General features: G+C 38.2%; 1 protein-coding gene across 2 annotated transcripts; it reads right to left on the bottom strand.

Moving 5' to 3' along the window:
* On the bottom strand, positions 1 to 21,639 carry cacng4b (calcium channel, voltage-dependent, gamma subunit 4b). Of its 2 annotated transcripts, XM_032588516.1 has the most exons (5): positions 21,409 to 21,639; positions 20,954 to 21,254; positions 5,973 to 6,056; positions 2,824 to 2,964; positions 1 to 2,518 (listed from the first exon to the last, which is right to left on the bottom strand). In XM_032588516.1, exons 2-5 carry the CDS (start codon positions 21,162 to 21,164, stop codon positions 1,992 to 1,994), a joined length of 963 nt encoding a protein of 320 aa, XP_032444407.1. In that variant the 5' UTR covers positions 21,165 to 21,254; positions 21,409 to 21,639; the 3' UTR covers positions 1 to 1,991. The 2 variants fall into 2 exon arrangements, with proteins under 2 accessions (XP_032444407.1, XP_032444406.1); XM_032588515.1 differs by having other exon boundaries at positions 20,954 to 21,639.
* Positions 21,640 to 21,826: the final 187 nt, after the last annotated feature.

Raw genomic sequence — 21,826 nt, 5'->3', positions numbered from 1 at the left:
TGACCCTGATTTTGTTTGTTTATTCAGGTACAGTATGCCGGGGGTAATACACAAGTTAAAAATATTTTCTTCTTCTTTTTGTAAGAACATTGAAAGTGGGAAATACAGCAGATCATAAAAAGGCACTGAATTACCTTTACATAAGAGATTAGTTTGGTACTGAACATAGTGTATAACAGAACTCCTCAGTAAAAAGATGGGAGCCTCAGATTCTTCACTTTTTTATAACTGTGCAGCTTAACCAGTTCTTTACCTTCCCTCCTAATGATCCAAATTTTGAATGCTTAATAATGACAATAGAGAAGGTGCTTTATTATATAGTCAGTCATAAATTAGTGTAAGCACATACAGTAAAATACAGCTGCCGCTCATACATGGAATAGAAATATAGTTTCTTTTCCTAAACATACTCACTGTACTTCACCTTACAAAACGAAATACTTAATAGAATCACCGACTCATAACAGAAATACTAGTCTTAGCTGAATATAAAAAGGTAAGTTGAATCACATGATCATTGCCCAACTGGTCAAAGTTTGATTACTGAGACGATCTTTCATTAAATAATGCTTTGAATTCTCTTTTCACATTGGCATGTTTTTTATTACACTTTTATTTACAGCTTTAAATTACAAACATTTACTTTTTCAGACTGATATATAAAAGTGAAAGACCTACACTGATGGCTTTTTTTTTACATGTGCTCTTCATAGTATGAAGTATTGTCTCCTCTAACACTTTTCTCTGGTCAACTGAGCCCAGCAGGCTCAGACAACACTCACAGTATTTACTAAAGAATTTCATGGCATTTTTACTTTTCTTCACTTATTTTTCTCAAGGTTTGTCTTCGTCACTGGTCCGAATTCTTGCAGACCTCAAAGGATTCAACCTGCCACAACTTTGCTGTATTTCCTGAGAGAACTAACACACAGAGCAGTCAGGAACTTGCAGCACAGCACAGCTCTTGTAGATGGGGATAAATCCTTGGGAGATACAGTTCCACACGGCTCCCTTGGCTTCTGTGCAGGATCTGCTTGGCAGTAGAGTGGCAAGCCTGCCAGACGTTCAAGCTTTGACAGACAGACAAGAAATCTCTGCTTGGTTCTAATTATTATCTCTTAAAAACTTGATGCCAAGACTCTGTTTGGAGCCAAAAGTAGTCCTGACTTTTGTTGTGTGTGTGCGTGGGTGTGTGTGTGTGGGGGGGGGGTGGGTGTGTGTGCGTGTGTGTGTGTGTGGGGGGGTGTGTGTGTGTGTTAAGCTCAGGCTTCTCTAGAGCTTTTTTGTCTTTTGTTATAAGACAGATACCTCCATTTGAGAAGGTAGGCTCTTATGCAAGTGCGACCACTTGCATAAGCGTAAAATTTTTACTCTGCTTTGTGTCCATTTTTAGAGGGGTCAGGGATTAAAGAACAAACAATACAGAGATAAAATTAGCCTAAATACTAAACATTCAGTACATCACAGTTTAGTAAGGATATAATTTTGTAAAGACACTGACTCTCTTTCAAGGTTGTATTTAGAGCCTAACATGGAATACAATGAGAAACTAGAGCTAACGCCACATACAAATGGAACACTGAAGAATATGTTTCATTTAGCACCATGTTGTTTGAATAATATGTAGAATACATCTGAATTACAAGCCTCAAGGTTTCATTCTCAAGTTTAGCTAGAAAGTGTGGGAATAATTAAATAAACTTTGAATGTGTTAGCAGACTGCTCACATTTGAACAGTTCAAAAATAAAAACTGAATTGGTTAAAGTACAGACCTTGGTAACTCTGTACTGCTTCAGTGAACTCTAAAAGCAAGTGATTTTTCCCCCATTTTGTTAATTGGCTCATCTGCTCTCCTTCTCACTGTCCTGTCTACTTTTGGTCCTTTCAGAAAATTGAGAGGCTCTTTTTCACAGGGTGAGCTGATCCGGTACATCAGACTGCTGATTTCACACCATCACTCAGGTCAACCTTGACCTTACAATCCTTGCACTCACACAGGCGTGGTTCTGCGATTTACTCCATCCTTTAAATCATTTGGGAAACAGTTATGAACCTGCAGGAATTCGGCACTTCCCTCATGCTCAGGGCTGTATGTGTTCTCAGTTACACTGTCCCTTGCGAGGGCATACATGGACAGCTCATCCAAGGGCCCGCTGGAAGACGTTGCCCCCTTCATGCCACCTGCAGGCGAGTTCTCCCTAGAGGCCTCCGTAGAGTGCGAACTGGCGCGAGAATTCCTCCGACGGTAGCGGAAGCTGGGTATTCTAGAGTATGGCGAAGAGGAGGACAGCGAGCGGATAAATTCGCGCCGCGCCTTCCAGCGGATCTCCTTGTTCTTCTCGATGTAGATGTTGATGACAAGGACGGCGACAGTTTCAGCCACAATAAAGGAGAGGGCGTCGAAGTAGAAGGACCAGCCATAGGAGTAGGTGTACTTCTTGTCATCGTCTCGCTTGTCACCTGGATCCCCAGTGTTGCTTGAGATGTAGACAATGATACCGATGATATTGCTTAGGCCTGGTAAAAGGAAAGAAGAATAACTACTTCTTGCCATGAAAAAAATCACAACTTTTCTACCGACAAAGACAAAACTTATTATTTATCAACCAGTAAATGCAGGATTTTCATCACTTCTGGTACTCTAAATGATATTTATGATCATTGCCCATGACTGAGATGTGTGGCCATCTTTGAGTACCGCATGAGTCTGTAAGTGCCACATCGCTATTAATGGAAGAAACTTTAATATTCCAGCCCACAGCCCTCATGATTGAAGCTCTTTGAGAGTGAGGCTGGCAGTGTGAATGTGTCATTCAGCTTACCTGCGGCTACAAAAAGAATGCCTGCACTGAGGAGTACATTATTTGTCTTGTTGTACGCTCGCCCTACACCGACACACAACCCGCCAAGCATCAACAGGGTGGTGCTGAGGATGGGGAACACACTGAAGGCCCGAACAACACCTGCAGAGAGGCAGAAGAGGTGGAAATCGCTCCAGAATAAATTAGAATTCAATTAAATCAATAATTAGCATTTTGGTTTATAACTACATTAGAATGTCTTACAATATATAAGCATCAGAAATCCAGTCCGTACAGTTCATGTGTGTCTGATTTAATCAAAAATTGAAAGAGTATATAGCACAACTGCAAATCTACCAAGACAAAGCCCCTTGCATATACCAGAAGGTCAGGAAAAGACAGTATTAATCAGAAAAGCAGCCAAGACACTAATGGTTGCTGTGGAGGAGCTGCAGAGATCCACAACACAGGTGGGACAATCTGCCAGCACAAATGTTTGCTGCAGTATCCATAGATGAGGCCTTTAAGAACGAGAGGCAAGAAGGAAGCCATTTGTGGCAAGACTCTAAACTAACAGTTCACAAGCTCTTTCTATCCAGTCTGAAAGATCTCAAGCAGTTTTGAAAAGTAGAAAAGGCAAAATCTCTGTGTGTATAAATCTGGTGAAGACTTATACACCAGAAAAAGACCTACAGACATTTTTGTTCATATAAAATACAGAAAGATAATTTTCCTTGGGATGAAATGTGAAAAGTTTAAATGACTATGAATTCTTGAGTATTTCCTTTTTTGCTAAATACAGTGTTATATGCAGCAGAACAGTTTTGGAAGGTAAAGAAAAAGAAAAAATCTTTCTATAATTTTAAAAATCTCATCAATGCAATCCTACACTGTCTCACTCCCACTTCCAGAGAACTCCCATTATCATTTATTCTCTGACTCCTTGTTGTGACACATCTTGGCTAATCAGTTGTGGGTTGCAATAAGAGTACTCAATGACAATTACCACCAACAGAAAATGAATCACCATTTTTCACATACAAAGTTGGATGGGCTTTATTCAGCTGTGTAGCCTTTTTATTGAGCCCTTCTTTCATTTAGTTTGACTAATGGACAAACATCTTAACACAATATTCAAACCTAAATGTTCCTGACAAAACACTGTGACATCAATGTGAAATTTCGTTTAAATAACAAATTTGTTTTGTCTGTTTGTCTTTTTGCAAAAAAATCGATATCGAAAGTGATGAGATTCAACACTTTTCCCCACTCTGAACCCACTTGTTATTTAAAGGATTTGTTTGGTGAAGGACCATCTTTTAAAGTATAACTAATTCAGTTACTAAATAAGTTGCACAAAGAAGGCTGTCTTTGAGCTTTGACAAAGAACTAGATGAAAAGAGATCTTGATGTTAGACTTAACGGTTGAATATAAAATGTATTATAGAGTGTAAGCAAGACTTGCTGGTGCTGATTGAAACACAACCAAAAACAGTGTCTGTTTAATGTTTCCTTCTAAAGATTTACCTATTATTTTACTTCTTAGGAACAAAAAGGTGAAATAATTGAATAATAATTCAGCAGCCTGTCTTGCCACAGAAATTTTACTCTTATTTTTGGTTCCATATCCTGCACTGGAGTTTTTTTTGGAGGGGATTTTACTGGAGATAATGATAACCACTAATTATATGTAAAAGACAACATGTTATTTTGGAGGACTTGTTTTCACAGCTGCTGATTAGGCAGCCCGCTGAAAGACGTGACCGAGTGAGGATGCCTGGCCTCAGAGACAGAGGCTGGGCAGCAGACCCCTCAATGGCTTAGAGCTGACCTGCAGGTAACAGCCAGAGCACTGCAGTCTTTTCTCTGCCAACATTCTTCCCATGGATTAGAGAATGGATTATGTAACGCTGCTTTGTTTTCCACAGCAAGAGTTCATCTGGACATAAATTTTGCTGGATCGTCACTGCTACGTTTAGGACTTATAGGGTTGAAACCAGAGCTAAATCTCCAAGTAACAACAGGAGCAATAGGAAATGCCACCCATCTATTAGCAAGTACATGAAGTGGCTACCACAATTGCATGTTACTGTGGGGTAATGTAGAGGAACCATGATGTCTCTTGAAATTAATCATGATGATAGATGCTAAAAATATTCTGTTATTATTATCATTGCTTATTTTTTTCAGATGACCTCTGTGGAAGGCTTAGTCTCCTCTACTAAACATGCCCACAGTTTTATCACAGGAGCATTGCCTCATTACATCCACCTTAGGAGTTCTGTCATCTCCCCACCTCATCGCCTCCAACCTACAGGGAGGTGATGTGGGGAGATTCCTGTGGATGGATGGCTGCCATTCAGGTGTAGAAATAAAGGTTGCTGTTGTCAACATCTGAAGGTAAGGGGATTTTTTTAATGCTTGTTTCATTTTATAGTCTCCTGCTCTGTAGAGGGTTGAAGATGCCTGAACTTTAAATTGGATTTATAGGCCAGTGTGCTGTTATTGTTCGAACCAAAGGAACAGCTTTCAAATAGCCTGCCACCAGTTTCAGTGTTGATGGCCAGTGGCTTCAAGGGTTTGTGTGTGAAAACTGTGGTGAGCAATGGAAGAAAGTAAACACAAAAATGCATATTATCTGCAACCTTTAGGTAATTCCTAAATATTATAATCTAATCACCTGTTGACAGCATCTCTATAGAAACACATGAATGTAAATGTAAAATTTGAATGCTTAATCTTCTATATACACATCACATGTGTTTTTCAGAGGTAAAATGGCGACAGATGATTCACTGTGGCTACACCTCAAAGGAAAAGTTTGTTTTTTTTCTTTTTCAGAGGTAACAATTGTAGGATAAGGATAATTGTTGCAGTTCATTTTAATTTAAGTATTATTTTAGGGACAATTTTACCATTGTTACTACCTCACATGGTTTAATATTTCCAAGCTGTCTTTAATTTTCTTTAACTTAGTTTCATTAAGATCAGAATGCCTCTTAATAAACATGCCAAAACACATGCCACATTATTCTATATGAATTATTATCCACTTGTGGTTCGTCTCTAAAATCAAATACTGAACCAATACAGATATGCGGGTATAATATTTGCCTTTAAAGGATGGACAGAGTCAATAATGCCTGATAGGCTGAGTGGGCAACACTTACGCAGCAGATATTCAGAGCGGTCCGTGTCATAGTCGTCGTCATCAGTAAGGTGGTTGATCCAGTAGCAGCTGCCTTGATTGATGCCTGCAGCACAAAAGAATCAGAATGAGCCCACATAAAACTGTTTGGGATATTCTGGTACTGCTGAAAAGGAAAATGTATTTAAATGCTTATTTTGCATCTTCAGAAGGGAAGCCAAAAAATGTGGTCACCACTGGATTCGGAATTCATTGTATGTGGGTATCAACTAGTATCTGGATAAAATGTGTCCACTAGAGTCAGAAGTTCCTTTACACAATCAATCAATCAATCAAATTTTATTTGTATAGCACATTTCAGCAGCAAGGCATTTCAAAGTGCTTTACATCATTACAAACACAGAAACACAATGCAACATAGAATCAACAATCAAAACACGACATTAAGTCAAGTTCCATCAATAAATTTGTAATTGATTACGTTTCAAATACAATCCTAAACAGGTGGGTTTTTAGTCGAGTTTGCCTCCATAAAAGGTTTACCTGTTACACTCCTACTGTGTTATATGGAACAAAATACCTATTGCTATTTTTATTCCCACTCACGCTCAAAATCACACAGTTTAAAACGATGTAGACAGCATTTTAATTTGCTTCTGGCACAAGGCTCCGTACACCTCTTTCACGGAATTTCGAGCAGAAACTCTGCCGTCCCTCACGGATTTTTGTGCAATTCTATGGTACCTGTTAGTGTCTAGAATTTACAGGGTTTGTGTTACGTGCAGTGACCCTCAGTCACTCGCCGTTTTTCTTCCGGCACTAGGCTCTGTACACCTCTCACGGAATTTTGCTCTGGGACTCCGTCGTCCCTCACAGATTTTTGTGCAATTTCAACATAGGATCAGCAATCAAACCATGACATTAAGTCAAGTTCCATCATTAAATGTGTAATTGATTACGTTTCAAATGCAATCCTAAACAGGTGGGTTTTTAGTCTAGATTTAAAGGAAGTCAGTGTTTCAGCTGTTTTACAGTTTTCTGGAAGTTTGTTCCAAATTTGTGGTGCATAGATGCTGAATGCTGCTTCTCCTTGTTTGGTTCCACACAAGTATGGAAGCATTTGTAGCAGATACACATTGAAAATGGTCAACTATAAGTCTTTCTCTTGCACAAGGACACACACACGCACACCCCAACAAAACAAGTTTGAGCTTTTAAAATTTAATATGATACACATTTTCTTGTGCATCTCTTTCTGCATTATATGTTGATACAGATGAAGCCCCTAAGTAGCAAGGCAGATAGAGATCTAAACTGGCATCTGTGAGGGCATGTGTATGCGTGTGTATGTGTGTGGAAAAACAAGCATGTATGCTGGAATGTGCTACTTTAACAAACAACACTAGAGTCACTCCGTTGATTCTTCTGTGCAAGCCTGGCAATTGAACGCGATCAGTGACCCTTTTACCGCGACACTTTGAAGCCACTCTGGATGTGCCTTTGTTGCACATCTGTGCTGTGTTTGTAAAACAAAGACGAATTAAGGTTTGAAGATATGTGTGAAAAGGAGGGGTGTTACACTCTTAGTAATGCTAACATAGGATGCTCTTCCATATTTGCAAATCATCTACATACATACAGCTTTTTTATCAGATAAACCATAGAATCTCCTGTCTTCTTATCTTCTGTGTCTTATTTGTTTTGAAATTCTTTCTTGGATAGTTTATCATTGCACATGTGTTAGAGCTAGGGTTAAACTTTTAGCCACTGCACACATTTCAAGGTGTCACAAACATATGGACTGCACTTATTTTACCACAAGGTAACAAAGACTGATACATTTTAAATCACACAGTTTTAGAAATCAAAAACATTAAAACTATAAATTAGCTGATGTCATCAAACGGATTCTCAAGAACATGTCAGGCTAGTTCACACATTATTTATGTATTAGTGCAAACAATTGTTGTTTTTCAACTCTGTGGTGTAATTAAAACCTATTAAATCTACCTGTATAAAAACCCTTTCTTTTACACTCCTGTTCCCCTGCACTTAAATATATAACATCACCGTTGCCATTCAGGATGAAGGTTTATTCAATAGTGAATCAGCTGAGCTTCCAGAAAGCTTTTCTTAGCTTAATCTTTGTATCTAACAAAGACTTTCCCAAATCAAAGAACAATCCCCTTTTCATCTTTTGTACTTTACCTGAGACAGCGGATGAAAGCTGTCCTACCACATAAATGCCAGCCTTCATTTACTGCAGTTTCAAAAGATATCTGTCAACTCAATTTTACAGGTGTCTAAAGGTAAGCTGCAGAACTGTGATTGTCTGTGGCACAGCTTTTAAGGGCAGAATGGCTTTCATTAACTAGGTCTGCTGCCTAATAAGAGACATCAAATTAATTAGTGTCAAATCAGTTGGCGAAAATGTAGCACAAGTTTCTGTCTCTAGTCACTGGTGGAAAAAAGGGCTTTGTACTAATTTTAAACCACAATGTGAGACTTTAGTAAAAAAAAAAAAAACATCTTGCTCATACCGTGAGCTAACAAAAACACAAACACCTATCTTGTTCTGATAATTGCTGTGCAAACACCAAATCATGCCACAGAGTGTGTAGCAGAAATAGTTCTTATGTATTGCTTTGTCCCTTCAGCAGAATAAAACTTAAAAGTGATTTTACAAGTTGTTAACAGCAGAGAAGACAAAATGTTACTATTAAGCCTGTTACAATGTTCACCACGCTTTTTTTCCTGACCAGCTCCAACAACTGACTCCACCCACTCTTATGGGTTCAGCCAATCAGCACCGAGGAATATGAACCAGAGGTAAATACAACATCCGAATCTATTTAAACTTCTCTTGGTATAGTATATGCTATATATATATATATTAATCTTGATTATCTAACATTTATTGTCTTATTGTTTTTCATACTTTAATTGTATTACTCTTAAAACTCAGAGGTCAGAAGGAGTTTACCAAAACAGAGTTAAACCCAAAGATGGGTTTAACAGATGTCGAAGGAATGTTTATTTTAGGGGGGGCACATCTGGTCACCAGAAATTAAAAGCAATTAATGATTAAGGTTAGGCCTGTCACGATAGCAAATTTTGCTGAGCGATTAATTGTCTCAAAAAATTATTGCGATAAACGATAATATTGTCTGAAGACCTTTTTACACTGATTTAATGGAAATGACGTAATAATGCATGTGATTTCCTGCCAAAGATAGATACACTTTATTTTCAAAAGAATATTTAACACTTGAGCTGATAAACTAAATAAACAAAACAACCAAAAACAAAATGGATTCTCAGTCTCCATTAACAAAAAATGTACTTGATAAAAACTAAACAACATAAAGCCAAAGTGGAAATAAATACTGCATTCAACCCAAAGAGTGCAGATTATGAAGTCTGTATATTATGTTGCCCTTCAGTAATAATTAGATTTAAATAGAGAAGATGGGCACATCGACTACCTGATGCAATAGTTCACACTACATGATTTTTTGCTCCTATTTTTCCCCATACAACAATCTTAGACCTTTGGTCTTCCTAAGATTGTGTGGTGTGTTACGGTAGATCGTCGTTGCCGCTCCGATCTAAATCAGAGGTTTTCCCCGACTGGGATCTTAACGCAGCCTGTTAAATGCGACAGGTAGCCAATCAGAAAGCGCGGATTCTCCTCTGTGTTTTCTGAGGGGAAATTACGTCGGGGAATCCCAAACAGCTGACACGGCGCAACCCGAAGTCCAGCCGACGTGGAAACAACATTAATGTTTATTCAACATGCAAAGAATATAGAAATGACAAGAGGAGGAGTTGGAGCGAAATTACTACCGCAGTTGATAAACCCGGTAACTTTTCAGCTGTTCTTCGTTAACGTGACGTAAATAGGTTATAATGATTTTCATTCAGTCAGGACTTTACGCTGACACTAGTTACATGCATTGCAGGTAGATTGTAGTAAAGCATTGATTAATGCCTGGTTTTAAAATTAGTTCACTGAACTTGTAGCCATTATTTTGTGCCCATTGTTGGACACCACACGGCAGGAACGAACCGATCGAACCGTTATACCTAGGATTTCTGTCGGCTAATGTGTGGTCTGTCAGGTTTTGAAAATGGGCCGACAATCGGCCGACAGCTAAGGAAATGAGGAAGGAGGAGTCAGTGGAGAGCACCGGAGTTGAGCCTTTTTTCATTCGGTGTCATCAACAGAAAGAGAAAAAGGTCGGGAGAGACGATAATGCCGATAATTGAAATGACGTCGATAGTTTTAATTTATCATACGATTAATCGATTTATCATTTATCGCGACAGGCCTAATTAAGGTCATAAATCACTCCACCGATTAAATTTTGTCATAAGAGTGCCTATATCTCTCTAGCATTGCACCTGGCAGATTTTGATGTTTAATACCAATTTTATCTGAAATCTGAATTTCTTGTATGATCGTTCACATTCCTTTTAATGGTGTCCCACTATTTTTTTACTGGTGGAACAGGGTTGTTGCAGAGACTGACTTCATTCAGAACTTGAGGATGTTGAGAGCAACTTTTAATATGTCAGCGTCAGGACCACATTCAAAAGTTTCTCAAATCTGACCCTAAGAAATCTGCTGTGGGCCATATCATCATTTTAGTCTTATACTAATAATATTATCCGGTCTGCATATTTTCATCTTCATAGCATTAATTTTGAATGTCCCTCCCTCAACTCCGGTACAGCCTCTGTCATTGTCCGTGACCTCATCGCCTCTCCTACTGACTGTAGTAGTTCTTTCTTCTTTGGTCCCCCTCATAAATCCCTCCATAATCTTGTACATCATCTAGATTTTAGTCACATGCATCACCACTAATACCACTAGACTTTAACACATCACCCCAGTTCTACAGTCATTGCACTGGCTTCCAGATAAATTCATAGTGGAATTCAAAATCCTCCTGCAAACATATAAGGCCATCCACAGACTCACCCATCATTATTTTCTAGTTCTTCTGCACAATATTACTTCCTCATGCTCCCTCGGGGCGTCATCCTTCATCCACCTCATTGTGCTCTCTGCCTGCCTTGACACCAGGGGGAGCAGAGCTTTCAGCCGCTAAATTCCCTGACTTTGGATTTCACTCCCACTGGACATCTGAATCTCCTTCTCATCACATCTACATTCAAAACTCACTTGTTCAAAAATAGTGTGCTCTACAATGTTCCATTTTATTCTGTGTAAATTTTTAATTCAGTTGTTATTCAGTGTATTCTATTAATATATTGTTGCTATTCATAGATTTAATTTTAAAAATCGCAATGCATTAATATTCATAATGGCATGTCCGAGACAATCTGTGCATCTTTGATACACATTATCTCTTCAAAGTGTAAGTTTATTTTCTCTCTATGTGCTTGTGTGATGTTAAGAGAAGAACACAGGGACTCTCAAAAGTGTACACATCCATGATAAAATGTCAGGATTTTGTTAAGCAAAATAATAAAAATAATAAATCAATACATCATTCCAAAGTTTTTCCACACATAATGTGACATTCATCCTGTAGGGTCAAAACAAACAATTAATAAACAAAAAATGTAAAATAAATAATAATAATAATAATAATAATAACCCCGTCGCAAAATTTTAAATATTTTTTTTAATACTTCTGCATCGATTTCAAACTTCTTTGCATACACCTGCCATGAGTTATAGAGAAGCTAATTAAACTTAAATACATTTTGAACTGTTCTTGACTTTTCACATTTGTATCATTCAACTGAAGTCACGGTTTTCAAATATGTTACAAATAATTAAAATGATCTCATTGGTCAAAGGTGTCAGTCAAAAGAAGGGTCAAAGAAAGCAAAGCATTATGTGCTGTATTCACACCATGCCACTGTAAAGTTTCCTTTAGAAATATTTGGAATATAGCAATATTTGGAAAAAATATGAGACAGCAGGGAGTGGACAATAAAAATGAGTTGAATTTATTGATGAAAGGATAAAACTCAAACTGGTCAGGTACTTCCGTCAGCAACAATAAAGGATCTGCAGGGATTTCCAACAAGAACAGGTTTGCTTCTTGTTCTGATATCAATCGTCTTCCTGTGTCCTGAGTAATGAGTGGGACTCAGAGACAGAATTATTTTCTTCCAAAGAAAATATCTAGGATCTCCCAAAATCTTGTAAGTTATATGTGGTCTGATAAAACCACAAGTTGTGTTTAGCACTTAGCTATATAGCATATAGCTAAGTGCTATATGCTATGTAGCATATAGCACTTTATGCTATATGCTCACATAAAGTGAGCATATATTGTCAAGTCTACATGTGGAATGTCAACAAACTCCATGGAAAGAAGACTGGATACAAAAACTGAATCAAATGGTGCTTCTGACATTGTTTTGTGAACTGGGTATGATAAATCTCCAGAGATAGTATGTAGATGGGGAAAGGTTTTTGAAATTATTTATCATGTTCTTTATAAAAAGAGAATGGGAGGAAATGAAATAGCAAAAACACAGAAAACAAAATAATGAAAAATATGTATATGTATTGGAATCGACAGTAAATAGGGTTTCTGTGAGCATTCAAGTGAAGCAAATTAGCAAGAGAGAGTGAGAGTCAGGGAGAATGCAATCGTAATAAAAACTATTGTGCAATCAGGGTCAGAGGGCGGCACAGGAAATATTTATAAGTTAAATAGCAAATAAAAAGTCTGCATTGGGAAGGGGATAGTGCAAGAGTAACAAACTGGAAATTAATTATGCACGCTTAGCGTATAAAAAGAAATAATGGATTCTCTGGCTCTGACTGGAGTTTAGGAGCCCCATACTGAGCATCTCCTTCTCTCCTCCATAGCAACCACTGTGAGTCTTTAATAAGCTCATTTACATAAATAGTCTCCAAGGACGCTTTTTGACATTTTCACTGTATTCTGATACCCATTAAATAAGAGATAGCATTTCCACGAACATCCCCTCTAAACAGAACTGTCAACACAAATGTAGGAGACAACAAACAAGAATGTCCATTTGTAGGCACACGTGTGGATTTAAGTGTACAATTACTGTGGCAGTAATAGCAGTAATAGAGCAAAAGACAACAGGAGAAAAGCAAAGAGATATTATTTTGAAAAAAGAAAATTCAGCCATTTGCAAACACGTGCTTAAGGAAAAATCGTTATAACCATATCGATAGATGAGAGAGCTCAAACCTACTTCTATACATGTCTTTGTTTCTAATGACTTGCTTCAACATTTCTGGGATCATAACCAACAGTTTGGACCTGGGGTACATCTGTGCATCATGGTGTGAATACAGTGACACACTCTCACACACTTTAAATGCTTTGGTCCATTCAGTACTACCTGTTACTATAAAATAACCAGATGAGCAGCACTCCAAAATATTCTAAGATCAGGGCAAAGTAAACTAAACACACGATCAGTCCCGAAAAAGAGACATCTGTGATAAACGAGCTTAATAATCGGTGACAAGCAGACAACAATAATATACAACATTCTATAAAATTTAAGCACATATGATTACATAAAATCACAAAAGTCAAAGAAAATGGTTCAACACAAATTCCTCATTATGCCCTTTAGAGTTTGTCAGAGATCTGTAACAAGCTGATGAGAGCATGTAGCTGAAACATCTCCTGTTTTTGCCCTTTGGATATTATTTGGCGTGCTGGTCATTCATATTTTTTGTAGTTCTTAAGAACCAGGCACCCATTTGCTCTTTCCCTCTTTGTTACATTGGAGTTGTGCTCACTACCTTCCTCTTCTTAAAAAAATGCATGTATTTGACAGATATCATCAGGATAGCAGTATGCTTTAAATGCTCCAGCCAACGTCTGCCTTCCAATAATACACTGCAAGTCTTCAAGAAATATTCACTAACTTATCTCTGTTTCAATTATGTTAGAGGGACAAATCTGAAAAACATTCCCTCAGTTTCCAGAACACATCAGCTTCGAGTGGACTTGGAAAACAAAGAGTAATCAAACCAAATCCACCAAGAGGTTAACTCAGCAAGAAGTTACCAAACTTTTTATACACACAGGGAACCATATATGTACACACACAAGGACAAAGAAAATAAGTTTTTTCTCCATCGTATCTTCTATGTTCTGGCAGTGAAGATGCTAACTAGCATAGCATTAGCACACAGCTAAGTATCACACTGAGACATTTCCTGAGCTCCAGTTTTATATGTTGTAACTGTGATTTATTTCAAGATTTAAGATCTTCATGACTATTTCATTAAGTGATGTTAGTTGCACTTAAGAAAAGTGTCTCGTATGTAAGCACATATGGATGTAAGACACACAGGACACAAGACACATAGGACAATGGATCTTGGGGAAAAGGACGACAACTGAATGTCTCCTGTGGTATTGTCTCTGTCTTTGAGGGAGAGGTTAACTTGATTGATGCATCAGGTTGAGGAATGATGGTTAGCGTGCAACGCATGCATGATAACGTGGTTTGAGAATTTGTTTAGGAAATCTATTATTGTTTTATATCAAGACGATCATTGCAACTTTAAATCTTGTATAAAGAATGTTACTTTGTAGACAACAGTGTACATTATATTTAGCATAACTGATGTTATCTTTGTTGCTTTACTGTCTTAACTCTAGTGAATATCCAAAAGCACATAAGACTATGTGTACTCTTATGGCTAAGAGGCATTACTGCATGGGCTGAATAGCTTTTGAAAGGTGATACTACAAAGACATTTTCTGGCTCTCTCTAATCAACCGCCTGGATCTCATGTGTAATTAGAGTTTTAATCATTCTGTCATGATTTAAAGTTAGAAAAACAAAAGGAGAATTCAGATTGTGCTCACTTTAGGTTATGCTTTAAAAACAGCCTGTTTTATATATAAAGTGCACTGCAAAAGAATTCACACCCTTTCAATATTTTCACATTTTGTGACAATGCAACCTCCTTCGTTTTGCATCAGTAATTAGACTCTCAGATTGGAAGACACGTAAATTAACCATGCACTTATTTAATTATATTTAATTGCAGAGAACTTATTGACAGTATTTGATCCAAGAATGACTGAAAGATGGTAAAAACAAAATGTCTTGACCTGATTTTATTTCCTTTAATTCAATTTTCTTTTACATTTTAAGTTGACAGCTCCACAACATAGAAATGGTGACTTGCTAGACACAAACAAAATTCAAAATATAGTTTCTCCTACAAATAAAGTATCTTGTTAATAACAAGAGATCCACAGGGTAGATATCTTCACAAATAATTGCAGTGGGCCTAATAGAAGTTTTGAGCAAATAGTTTGTAATTAATCCCACACACAGTCCAGAAGGACATCTCTGCTCCTGTGAAAATCTGAACTCTGTCATAGCTTTCTAAAAAACTTTCCCACCTAAGAAGGCAAATGTTTGTTTTTTTATATGACATTTTCTTTGTCAATCACTGTAATTTTCAAGTAAAACAATAAAGAAAAATAGTTTATCAAATATAGCTTGCAGTAAACATATTGCCTCAAATCGTTTTCAGCTAGATACCATATACAGAAATAATCGATTATTTTGAAGCATTGCAAAACCTGATATAATACTTGTATACTTTATGTGAGTCCTGGTCTGGGATTTTCGCATATCCTTTAGGATTATTGTAGATTGTATATAGGACTCCTCTCCTCATTGCTTTCTTTCAACAGTAGCTGATAAATAGATGTCCTGTCCTGACCTGCTGTGGATCTGTGCAGTTCCTTCTATAAAATTGCCAAGAATAAATTGACTCCTCTAAATAATGCTCAGGGTAGATGGCTGGTTCACTTTAGGGTTTCTTGGAGTCCTGTAATGGCAGTAAGCTCGATGCTTTGATTTCCTCATTTCAACAGTTCAGTGGCTTTGCAGGTAGATTAATGACCAACCCAGTCAAAATTGACATTTATATTGCATATTACTACTAGTCGGTACTAGTCGGTGATGAACATTAAGCTGTGTATTACTTCTACACAGCTTAATAACAAACACAAGCAGAGTTTCAGATGTGGTTCTACTTTAATTCCTATTGCCCCTGTACCTCCAACAGAGATGAGAGCACTCAAAGCTTTACAATAAGTTAAATGATTAAGTCTTTGCAAAACTAAAGGGCTTAATGTCCAAAGCAGGCATGTTCCCACAACTTTCAATGATTCACCAACACATGAATTAATTGTTGTGGAAGCGGGGAAAACCGGGACAGCAAACAAACTGCTCCAATAGTTTTTTTTTCTCTCTCTCTCTGTCATTCAGTCCAAGTGAGGATGAGAGAAAAGCAATTTTGGCAAAGACATCAGTGATTCAGTGTTGATATGACTGACAGTTGGTTAATTAAATTGTCACCAGGCTGCAATTTCTTCAAACACAGCTTGAGTTTGACTGTGCATGTGTATCCAAGTTGTTGGGAGAAAACTGAGATTTTACGCCACATGTAAGCTGTTGTGAGTCCTATTATGCACAGTCAGTTAAAAATGCACACAAGCAATTGATTCTCAATGTTATCTATATTTATGAGAAAATTACTTGGAACTGTGTAAATATTTGTACGTATGTCAGGATTTTCCTACGTAATTGTATGCTCTATGTTTTTGCAGGGATTTTGCACTCGTTTGAAATGTTTTATGGATAATCTACATTTATCCTCATTAAATATTTAGCAAAGATAGCCCTGGGTTTCAAATAATCTTAAAACTTAAAAATCTTAACTTTGCTGTGCTGATATTTGCATCTGTGTTATATATTTGCAATGGGTTTAAAGCAATAAAAACCTCAAATTTAATTTGGTTAGTGCATGGGAAAATAAATTGCACAGAAGAAAAATTGGCTGCTTTGACTCAGTATTTCCTCCTTCAAAACATAAAAAAACTAGTAAAACTATTCTGATTTAGGCAGACATAAGGTCATCTTCAGCTTTTTGTTTGTGTCTCACAAGGAGGAAAACAGGGTGAAAGATCTGCCCCAACTGTCTTAACAAGTAACAAAAGAAATGATCTAGTTTCTCTTGGGTTCACTAATTAACACTACATTTCCTAAGGTCAAAATGACAAAATCACAAGCAACTTTGCAACTTTAGTTAAACATTTATATTACACATTTACAGCATAATTTCTGAAAAGACAGTTTTTTTTGTTTGTTTGTTTCAAATAGAAAGCAATGTATAGGGCTGGGTTATAGAAGTGTCAATTTGGTTTAAGGAAAAGATTTGCCAATCCAGGAACAGTTTAATAGCCCACATAGTGACACCACAGCTTTGTACGATTCTCCTCAGTTAATTCACAGCAATTTTCACTTTAACATGATCACAGTATGTGGATGTAGTGTGGACTGAGCAACTGGCATTAAAAAAGCAGCTCTATGAAGGACAGAAAAAGAAAGAATTGTTATCTGAATAAATAAATAACTGAAACTTAGAAAATCTAGGCATTTCCTCTCTTAAAGCGTTGATTGTGGTATATATTTTAAAATATTTACCCTCGTCACAGTGACAACATTTTAACTTAATCTCTAAGGCAGAAAACAATAAGCTGTATTTACTTAACTTTGGTTTTGATGTTAAATATTGACGCAAACTACCAAAGTCTCAAGTTGCACTGTCTAACACCCAATCAAACTTGGGCATTACTTTGCATGTTGGAAGGCCTAATAATTAAAAGTTTGCCTAACCTTTATTTGAAAGACAAATTTTGAAAAGCATTTTCAGTTTATCTTCTAGCTCCGGGTGCTTCAGACACTCGCATTAAAAAAGCAGGTTCAGAAAACTGGAAACACAAAAGAAAGTGGCGAGGCAGGAAATGATTATTAAAATGGAGAACTTGAACCTTTGTGGAGATGAAGAAAGAACAAGCACATCAGAGGACGTGAGGACAAAGAGACCAAGGTGGAAGTTAACGCCTGCTGCCTAATTAGACACTCCTTGCCCCACATTGCTTTTTGATAGCTACACTTTAATTACAGATACGTGGAACATGGTGAAACAGCAAAGTGACCTTCAACCTCCACCTGCCCCCAAAACAATCGAATATAATCAAGTGCCTTCTCTCAAAGATGCACATATCAACCAAAAGCCCCACGAGAGAAACAGCTGCTTCATGGCTCACAGCAATCCACCGCCAGCTGAGGCATTTACTTTAAATATGATGCAGCTAATTAGATAGTCAAATTGGTTCATTCATATTTTTACACTGGGTGAAGTTTCCGGGTGCTAACCTCACAGTATTAAATCTGTGAACTGCATATGAATGGAGTGCTGGCCTCATACTGAAGAGACCCTGTTTTTCTGATTTCATTTGAAAAAGAGGCAATGTATGTGAGTATGGTGCCCTGTAAGCGCAGCTATTTGTTTATTGGAAAGGAATAAAGGCTGAGTGGTGCTGAACAGCTGCTGCGTGTCTTCTAACAATGCGTTGTCACCGAGAGACGTGTTGATGTCTCTCAATAACCTCAATAACTGTGTTTGTCATTATGACTGCAGGGTTGTATGTGGTGGTGGTGGTCGTAGCGGTGGTGGGGGACTCTTCATCGCTTGTCTTTTCCTCTACACTTATGAGTCTCCATGACAACTGAGCCACTTCGCAGCAGCTCGTAGTTTTTGGCAAAAGACAGAAGCGAAACTATGTTATCACGTCACACCAGGATGTTTGTTGCATCCGTTCACCTTCACCACAGGACAAGCCCGGTAGAGTTTCACTGCTTGACAATGACTCTGTGTCTCTCTCTTTGTGTGTAGGCTGGGATGAAACAGGGAAAAGTGAAATTTGGAAATAACGAAGGGAAAAAAGCCACTGTTCCAACACTAAGAGACTTTCCATTGGCAGTACAAAAGTATTCAGTGCTAAATAAAAATACACTGCTTGGAGCAAACACAAAACATATCAGATTACTTTGACTGATCGCATATTCCATATTCTATGGCCCTGCCCTGCTCCTCTGGTCGTTCATTTGATGATGTCTCTGTGTTGTTGGGGAATCCCTTTAACTCTCTTGGACTGGAGCGGCAGGGAGATTGCTCCAGGTGTCACTTAACTTGATTCTGTCAAGCTAAGTTTTTTGAGACCACCTAGGTCTTGTTCACTGATGGTGAGTGAATATTATAATACTCTGTGGAAATCTAGGGACTACATATGGGTGTCACCAGGTGGTTATCCTGGTTGTGATGCTATGGCCTTATTAGAAACAAAGATCTGTATTTGGTTAGGTGATTTCATTGTGTGGAAGTTCTAGGTCAGTAGGGAGGGTAACATTAACCTTTGGGGATCTGGTTAGTCTTGACCCATTTCTGTGCTGCCTATTGGGTCAGGACCCGCCCCTCATTGTCATGAATGTTGTTTGCATCCATGACCATGTTCCTTGGTTTTACATGGTGTAATTTAATTACAGACAACTTCTTCCCACATTTATATGCAAGCTTACATGCAAACACATACAGACACATAATTTCTACTTGTGGGGCTGTCTGTACAGTAAATGCATTTAGTTATTTCGATCTTGTTTGTTATAAGGTATATCTCATATCATCATCATCATCATCATTATTATTATTATTATTATTATTAGATTATGAAATGTAAGTATTGTTGCTTTGTCTCTTTCCCTCGTTTGTTTTCTTTCTCTCTGTCCTTCCGTCATCTCTTTATATTCATCCTGGTTGTCCTGCCTGTTTTCTGAAAGGTTTCCAATATGTCGTGCCATTAGTTCAACAAACTATGCAAAGGGGACAATCTCGTTTTCCCTCTATTTGTACATCAATCCTACCTATGACACTGCAATGCATCCACATCCACCTATACTGCTTATCTAATGTCAGCAAAATGCAAAAGAAAGGAAAGTAAAATTCACAATAATAAATATTCTATAAAGAATGGATATCTTTAATTGTTACTGCCAAATGTTTTGCCTTTGCCTGGAGCATATGGTGTGTTTAGGACTGACTCCACCTCCTGTGTTTCACTGATCTAACCTGCGTTTATGAGCAAGCAGTATTTTGTACTGAAATTTAGCTGCCTTGAAAAAGCTCTATTTAAACTAACAACTTCCTTCAAAAGTAACATTTAGAACAAATTATATGGCGTTTATATATCTTCATTTAAGGGAATAGTCATAAGAATCGAAAACCGAGTAAAAGAAAATCACACTTTTTCCCTGCCTTTAATACAATTTCTATAAATTTCTGCCTCATGACAGACATCCATGTCGTGAACAAATCCATCCAGTCACAGCGATTCTCTCATTGATAGCTGAGGCAAGAAGTCAAGGGGTGGTCGGAAGGAAGATTGGTCAATGAGCGTCTGTCTGCCTCTGGAGAAAGACGTCACTGACAGCGCACCTCCGGAACACCAATCCGTTATATTTTCCCCAGAAAAGGGAAGCGAAAACCTAAGAGAATTAAATGTTTATCGGATGTTCCATCTCAATTTTGTTTTCTATAAATCTATTAGTTTTTGCCCCGTTTGCTCGGACATGACGTGAACTCAGAGTCGTCTATTTTTAAGTCACCGGGCATGTTTCCATAGCGATTTCATAGATGTTGCCAAGCAACGCAGTATTGAATACAATAAAGACATGAATGAAAGTAGACTAATAGCGCGCACATTTCCTGGCAGCGAGAGTGAATGGGCTCAGACGCGCCGGCTTGGCATGGCATTCTTTCGCAAGGATTTATGTGTGAGATTTATGCGGTGTAACAGTTGGCGCACAGGTTTACTCCGTCTTGTTCAGCTTTAAATGCCCATTCTTCCCCCTGTGCATATCTCTGACATATTGTATAAATCCCTTAAAAGTTTTTTTCACAGTAATAAGGTTGTTCACCTGTGGAGTTACCCCTCTTAAGAGGCATTTGACGTGCGTAAAAGGAGCGAGTCCTTTGTGCGCGCCGGGAAAAAAAGCAACCCTAAAACGAAAACTATTTCATATATGACAGAAAAAATCCTGTTCACTGGAGAAAAGGTGGAGACATATTAAAGTTTGAGGGGAGCTTACCTTCAATACAACAGATTCTCCACAGTCCTGAGTGGGTGAGATCGCCTTTCTTAGTTTTGATCTCGTCTGTGGTGACGTTGGTGCCATTACAGATGTATGCCCGCGAATAGAGCCAGTAGTCCGTGCCAATAGCGATGGTCATCAGGCTGAAGGCGGCGAAAGCTCCTGCCGTGGCCAGGAGCGTTTGAACCCCGCGGTCGCACCAACCCATGGCGCTTCATGCTAGTCCTCACACACCCTGGTCCAGCAGCATGCACGCACCAGCGCGCGTCAGGGCGAGGGTCTTCTGGTCATACTTATGCTGAAAAGTGAAAGAGACCACAGACTGATGAAGCCACTGTTCGTAATGCCCAGCTGACGTTCAGCTTGCAGAAATGACACTGGTGGTGTCCACTAGTGAAGCCCCATTTGAAGCAAAGAGGAGAGATTGACAGCAACATCAAAATACTTCCAACCTCATGATCACTTGATTAGACTGTTTTCTTCTCCTCAATCATGGTTTTGGAGCACTTTTTTCTGCTCCAACACAGATTGCGTCTCTGTTAAAACCCATCTGAACGAGCGCGACGTCAAAAGACTCTCTAGTGAGACCCCACCCTCATCAAATCTAACCAATGAGGGAGACGTGCGTTTAAATTAGTAAAATGGGAACTCGGATCTGCATTTAAATTTGCTGTCACAGCCTGTGCCCAATTAAAAATATTGGAGATTCTATGAGGAAATGTAAATATCCAAACAAAGCCAATGGCATGTGAGACGTCTCCACGCTCCACAATGAATTCACATGTCATGAATATTACCAAACTCGGAGTTACCGCTGTCACAGGGGAGGGGAGAATGGCATCCTGTGACACAACGATTCCTGTGGTGCGC

Source organism: Xiphophorus hellerii, chromosome 16 (assembly GCF_003331165.1).
Source record: "Xiphophorus hellerii strain 12219 chromosome 16, Xiphophorus_hellerii-4.1, whole genome shotgun sequence".
Lineage (NCBI taxonomy): Eukaryota > Metazoa > Chordata > Actinopteri > Cyprinodontiformes > Poeciliidae > Xiphophorus > Xiphophorus hellerii.
This window is presented reverse-complemented; position numbering and strand designations above follow the sequence as displayed.

What these genes read in the sequence shown, in the direction of transcription:
- cacng4b (XM_032588515.1), bottom strand. Translation starts at nt 21,164, where the DNA reads ATGGGTTGGTGCGACCGCGGGGTTCAAACGCTCCTGGCCACGGCAGGA. An exon ending in GAGAATCTGTTGTATTGAAG is followed by an intron (nt 6,057 to 20,953) that starts GTAAGCTCCCCT and finishes TTTGTGCTGCAG; the next exon opens with GCATCAATCAAGGCAGCTGC. An exon ending in CCGCTCTGAATATCTGCTGC is followed by an intron (nt 2,965 to 5,972) that starts GTAAGTGTTGCC and finishes GCCTCTCTGCAG; the next exon opens with GTGTTGTTCGGGCCTTCAGT.